Source organism: Eupeodes corollae, chromosome 1, assembly GCF_945859685.1.
Source record: "Eupeodes corollae chromosome 1, idEupCoro1.1, whole genome shotgun sequence".
Taxonomy (NCBI): domain Eukaryota; kingdom Metazoa; phylum Arthropoda; class Insecta; order Diptera; family Syrphidae; genus Eupeodes; species Eupeodes corollae.
Genome location: NC_079147.1, coordinates 65,765,331 through 65,772,653, shown reverse-complemented (window position 1 = coordinate 65,772,653; position 7,323 = coordinate 65,765,331). Strand labels below are relative to the sequence as shown.

The 7,323-nt window shown below is 28.6% G+C and overlaps 1 protein-coding gene across 1 annotated transcript; it reads right to left on the bottom strand.

Moving 5' to 3' along the window:
* Positions 1–6,645: 6,645 nt before the first annotated feature.
* LOC129939810 (uncharacterized) lies at positions 6,646–7,323 on the bottom strand. The gene has a single exon (XM_056047974.1). It carries the CDS (start codon positions 7,321–7,323, stop codon positions 6,646–6,648), a length of 678 nt encoding a protein of 225 aa, XP_055903949.1.

Here is a 7,323-nt window from a genome sequence, read left to right as displayed (position 1 = left end):
AAATCATTAATTTAATTCACACTCAGATACACTTTTCTATCTAGTTATTTACTGAAAATGAATTTCTTTAGTTGTTGTTGTTGCTAATGTTGCTGTTATACATTAGTTCTTGCGTTGTTCTATTAATATGATAACTAGAAGCAAGGACGACGACAAGTTGTACTCTCCCATCTCAGGATAATCCGATTACATCCGTTCGCAAAAAAGGATTTTCGACATTTGCAAATGTTTGTCTATTAATTTTCTTTAACAGAAAAGAAATAAAGAATGAGTAGGTTAGGTTGGTAGGTAAGGTTGGTAGGTAGGTAAGGTATTAACAAACATAGACGAAGACGAAAGAAGAAACAACAAAAAAAATTAAATCAAGAAACAGGCTACGAAAATAGCAATAAAATACATGATGATGAAAAGGAAAGCGGGAAATAACAAATCTCTACGTGAAATGCTTGAAGATTTGCAATTATCCTTTGGAAAAGCAAAAGCTCTCCTTGTTGTATTTTTATATTTGCTCGTATTATATTATTTTTTGTTTTGTTGGATGAGGAGTGTTAAATGAAACACTAATCCTTTCATTGAGTTGATGTTGATGGTGTGCCATGTATTACGATGCTATCTCTGATGGCTAACAAGTAATTATTTCTTTTTGGTTGTTTTCTCCTATTTTTGGTTCTTTAAAGAAGCAATTAAAAAGGAATCATTTTAAATATCCTATTAAGAGATAAACGAGTGCCTACCTTTTCCTTAATACATAATGAGACAAATGAAATTATTGTATAATTATTTTAAATAAATTAACGCGGAAATTAGCAATTATAATACAGGTGAATAATTTAAATTAATTAGGAATGTAAGTTAATATTGTTTTGTATAAAAAGATTTCAATAATTGTTATTTCGTAAAGTGTTTTTTTTTAATCACGGTTTAGATACTTAAGGATGAAGAATTTAACATAAAAGTATGTTTTGTACAATATTTCTCTGTTTTTCAAAGTATAAAACAATAGAATAGTTGTTACTTTTTTTCAATTATAATCTATACTTTAATGAACAAGTTTATTTAGTTCTTATTCTTTTTGAGAAACTTATAAGGATGTACTTTTTTTTACCCTTAAATGTAAACAGTTTTTTCAATTTTGTGTCAAGATTTGTGAGCCCTAAGAGTAGGGACTTGTGCCTCTGTAATGCAAATAGACGCTATTAAGGAGCTGTAATATTTTGGCATTCAAAAATCAAAAACTACGACCTTACGAAAATTGAAACGATGTACGCTTCAACAACAAATTAAAATTGAAAAAATTCACCACAAAAAAATTAAAATTTCACAGTCGTAGTTGATCAAATTTTGTGATGAAACACTTTTAGTGTAGCAAGGCTCCACTTTCGATTCAAGGTGTTAAATATGGATTATGTGAAGTTATCGAGGACATACAGCCATACGGTTTTGTATTCTAAATGGCAGACCTTATTTTTTACAATGAAAAAAACTTCCATTGATTTCTTTTAAGAAATTACTCGTTTTTAACTTAACATATCGAAGTGAAATTTCGAACAAAAAATCAACTAAAGGTTATTTTTATAAATCATTAAAAGTGAAAATATAATTGTCACTACGAATATTTTACAAACAAAAAACGATTTAATCTCCAAAATAATTTTGTGCAACATAGAATAACGTTTTTGATATCTGGTTAATTTTCGAGAGAAACCGAAAAATAAAAATAAATGCATTACTAAATTTTGGTAAAGATTGATTTTCGACAAAAATGTGTTTCAAAACATTAAAAAATATTGGCTGCAGACTAATTTATTCATATAGAAAAAAAGGATGGGATGCGACCCACACTGATAACTTCATATCCCGTCTGAACATTTGACTTGCCTAAAACTTTGTAGGGTTGTGTTAAAAAAGTTGTTGAATTATTCTTACAAATTTTAAAATAACGAACAATATTTCTCATAAAAAGAAATAATTTAGTTTAAAGATCTAGTATTGTTAAATAGATTTTTAGTCGGAAATATAATTTTTACCAATTTTAGTAGCATTTCCTAAATTTTTACAAGTTGGATAAATTAAATTAATTTTAGCCGAACAGCAATTTTTATCAAATTTGCGTACTATTTCTTGTAGATTTTATATTTTAATGAAAAAACGGACTGTTGGATTTTTATAAAAAAAAAACTAGCAAGTATCGAAAACAATATTTTCTAAAAAAGTTTAAGGAAAATATTTTTAATTTTTGAAAAGCTATTTGAGTCAAAAGTAAATTTTTCCCAAGTTTTAGTATTGTTTTTTTTTCTGTTAAGGTTTTATTTTTTGTAAACAACTGTCAATTCGATATTTCTCAAATTTTTTTTTTCATCATCATGTTTTTTTAATGAATGTTGACAACAGTATTTTTTAATAGATAAAAATAGTTTAAAGCCAATATCTGAAAGTTTTGAAAAGAAATCAATGATTTTGCTCAACATTTTTCAGAACGTTGAAGACAATATTTCTTAAAAGAATAAATTAGTTGGAAACCAAAATCTTAAATTTTTGAATAGATATGTGAGTCGAAAATCAATTTTTACCAATTTTTGTGGAATTTTCTATTAAGTTTTCATTTTTTGTAAAAAACTGTCAATTCAGTTTTTATAAAAAATGTTTGCAAATGTTGAAAACAATACTTCTTATAAGCTTAGAGTAATGTTTTTTGTAGGTTTTTATTTTTATTTTTTTATTATTTTATTTTTATGTACAAAAAATTGTCAATTCGATTTTTCTAAAAATTTTACCAGATATTAAAAACGTTATTTTTCGTTGCTCAAAATTGTTTTGGAGATAAAATCATTTTTTGTTCGTACGGACGTGCGAACGTATGTACACACGCATGCACAGACATCTTTCTTTTATTTCAACTTTAGATACCTTGAAACGTCGAAAAATTCAACATTTTCAATTTGACAAATCGGACCCATTACAATAACTTCCTATGGGAAGTTAATAATATCATAGACAGTCAGAAAAAAATCCAACAAACAGTTTTTTTTATGAAAATTTAAATCTACAAAAAATAGTACGCAAAATATAAGAAATAAAAACTTTTACGAAATGCTAATAAAATTTGTAAAAATTGGTTTCCTTCTAAAAATCTTAAACAAATATAGATTTTAAAATCAAACTATTGCATCATCTGCAAAATGCTATTGCTAATTTAAAGTTATTTTTTTTAGAAAAATTCAACTGACAGCTTTTTAAACAAAACACGAAAACCTACAAATCCAATAAAAAAAACTGATAGGAAATGGTTTTCAACTCAAGTATTAAACAATTAAAATATTGTTATTAATATTTTGTAAAATGTTTAAGCAAAACAAATAGACAGACAGATGGAAAGTTATAAGTGTGGGTCGCATCACAGATTCTTACTGGAATATCAAAATGTAACATCTTATTGGTAACCTAAATACAATACAAATTAAACCTTTATAACAGTAAGAACTTTGTAATTAGCCAGAAGGTAAAAGCTTAGACAAAATTATGAAATTCAATGCCATGTTTGAAATGTGCCCACTAGCTCAGTTATCAATTGTGTGACTTGGACATGCACCCATACATACGCAGCGTTGCGTGTTGGCTGATTGAATTTTGGAACTATTTGAAATCCATCCCATTTTTAATGGAAAAATCGTCTTAAGTCATGATGCCCATTTTTGGATGAACAGGCATGTGAATAAGCAAAATTGTCGGGTTTGGGACGACAACAATCCACACGAGATTAACGAGGTGCTAATGCAACGAAATAAAGTTACTATTCGATGTGGATTTTGAGTTGTACTTCTTCAAAAATGATGCTGGCCAGGCCATCACCGAAGATTATATGATTTAAACAGGATTGCGCTACGTGTCACACAGCTTAAGACACATTCAATATTCTACGCAAGAGGTTTTATAGAGAGTTATTTTGGGCCGATGCAATGTAGATTGCAACCAAGATCGTGTGATCTTACCCCTTAAGACTTTTTTAAGTCCAAAGTTTATGAGAATGAGCTGCAAACAACAGCGTAACCCAAAGACAACATAATCTATGGCCAAATTTAGCTTGATTTATGCGCCAAAGTAATTAAAAACTGGACGTTTCGAATACGCGTCAATCAGAAAAATTATATATTTTAGAGATAACGTCATCGATAGGACTCTCAAATAAATTTAAGACATTATTAATATCTCATATACAACTTTTTTCATTAACTTCCCATAGGAAGTAATTGTAAGCTATCTTATCAAATGCAAAATATTTTTGGTATCTTTTTTCTTTTATTAAAACTGAAGTGACAACTTTAAATTAAAAAACGCAAAACCTACAAGAACAAAAAAAACAAAAAGAGGCTGGGATGTGACCCACACTGATAACTTTTCATCCAGTCTGTCTATTTGTCTTGCTTAAAAGAGTTTGTAGGTTTTCGTGATTGGTTAAAAAATTTGTTAGTTGAATTTATTATTCTTAACAAATTTTACCCACAATATTTTTCATATAAAGAAATATTTTAGTTTGAAATTCTAGTTTTGTTAAAACAATTTTTTACCAATTTAATAGATTTTTTGTAGATTTTGTTTTTTTTATGAAAAAATGGACTGTTGGATTTTTATAAAAGACTACTGAATATCGAAAACAATGTATTTTGTAAAATGAAAAAAAAGTTTGAAAACAGTATTTTTAATTTGTAAAAGCTATTTGAGTCGTAAGTAAATTTTTACCAAGTTTATTGTTTTTTTGTTTCAATTCGATGTTTCTCAAAATTTTGCCAGATGTTAAAAACGTTATTTTTCGTTGCACAAAATTGTTTTGGAGATGAAATCATTTTTTATTCGTAAAATTTTCGAGGTGACACATTTGTTTCTTCAGTTTTTTTGATTTATAAACAAAAACGTTACTTGGATTTTTTTAAATATGCTCTTTAGGTGCCACGTTACAATGTAATATAAACAATTTATTTCAAGTCTCTAGCCGTTTTGGTTCGTAAGATATTTAGGGTTAACCAAAATTTTTACCATTTTTTAAACTGATATGGTAAAAAAACCACATACGCAATTTTCTTGAGAGTACTTTCTGCTTATTTCTGCATTATTATCTGTATAAAAAAATTTATTTGAAGTCGATATCTCTTCTGGTTAATGACCTACGGACGTACGTTGACATCTTTCTAAAAATCTTTTATTTCGACTCTTGGGACTTTGAAACTTCGAAAAATTACAACATTTTCAATTTCTTATAAGAAACAAATACATTTAGTTTCTTTCTCACAAAATTGAGCACAGAATGAAATCATTTTGAAGTTAATACCTTCAGTTATTTACGAGACATCGAAAATCGCATATAAATTTTTACCAATTTTAAGTAATATTATTTGTAGATTTCAATTCTTACGAAAAAACTGATATTTGCATTTTTATACAAAATTAACTGATTGTTTTTAGACGCAAAATTGCTAAAAATTGATATTCGATTCTCAATATCTCGTGAATAAATGAAGGTATTGACTCAAAATGATTTTATTCTCTGCTAAATTTTGTTCTTAATGTAAGAAATTGTTCTTTGAACAATTTAATCTGTATTTGTTTATATAAAATCACAAATTTTCAAGAAATGCTAATAAAATTGGTAAACATTGTATTTGAGATCAAACTTTCTTGTATTTTACAAAAATAATAAAAAAATATTTTTGGTTATTTTTTTCTTTTATCAAAATTGAAGTGACAACTTAAAAAAAAAACACAAAACTTACAAAAACAAAAACTAATAAGAAATGATTTTTGACTCAAGTATTATCGCGTTTCCAGTGAGGGATTTAGGGTTGCTGCCGCCCTAGGCCCCGTTCGATGCGCCGCCCTTTTTTGACAAATTGAATTTCATTAATTTTGATCCAATATTTTTATTTTAAAATAACTTTATTTATTGAAATATATTTTTTTAAATATAAATAATAAACATGACAGATAAATAAGTTATAAACTTTAAACAGAAAAAATCATAAATATTTTGTTCAATATAAATTAATTTTAAAAATTCTTTTTCCTGGCTTTGGTCCGCGCAAAAACGTCGATTATATCGTCATAATTAATTTCTTGGACTAGTGGAGCTTCAATTGACAGTAATGCAAGAGCATTAAGTCTATCTTGGCCCATGCTTGCGCATGAATAGGATTTGACGCGTTTTAGAGTGGATAAAGATATTTCTCCTGAACAATTTGTAGCCGGAATACTCAGAAAAAAATACGGAGAGCAATGTCCACATTCGGATAAACATCTCGAAGACTCCGTGAATGCATTACATTGCATATTTTTTGTGCAGAGCGTACATCTTCCGTATTTGCTAAGGAATCTTTCAGTTGAAAATGTAAATGTATACATTCATTGCCCAACGTCTCTTCCAAATCGTCAGGATACTTAGTGACTAGTTTATTGCCAAGATTTTTCAATTCGTTTGTATCTACATATTTCGAATAAATCATCAAAAAAATTAAAAATTTCGTAAAGCTTTTCATATGCACTTTAACGCCCGGCCAATTGTACACTCAGAGTGTTTAGAATAGGCTAATAAAAATTTGTGCGAAAATTTTCTTGTCCAGAAAAAGGTGTTTTTTTTTATATTTACCCGTGACTCATCTATCTGAATTCTTCTGGTTTTTTGCGATGAGTATCATAACGATAATAATCGTGAACTCCAGATAGTGTTTTGGCTTTTTCTTCATAATCAGAAAATTGTCTGTGTCTCATGCCTTGAAGAAATAGAGCCAGAGAGTTATAGATCTGAACGGATGATAAATCAGCTTGAGATTCTTGAAGCTTCTTTCTAGCAGCATTAAAACGCTCTAAAATTACATTCCAAACAATGACTAGGATTGCTGTTTCTAAATTCTGTAATTTCCGCTGGAATTCTGTAGCTCCAACTCGCGTAGTCGGTTTCTCATCCCTGCTTTCGGCAATAAATTCCAGTGCATCAATTATTGCAGACCACTCTTTTTCTAATGCATAAAATGCATCATGTCGAGCAGACCAACGAGTTTGAGAAACACTCTTAACTCTCAAATTTGTACGCTGCACTAAAATCTCCCAACGATGTGTAGACATAGTAAACAAATTGTATAGTTCTTGCAAAGTAGAAAAGAAGTCGACTGCTTCTGTTTCCGATTCAACTGCACATGATCCTACCAAATTTAAAGAATGAGCGGCACAATGAACGTAATCTGCTGAAGGATTAATTGTTTTGATACGTGTCTGAAGGCCTAAATATATACCTGACATATTGCTTGCATTATCATAAGATTGACCACGACAGTTCAT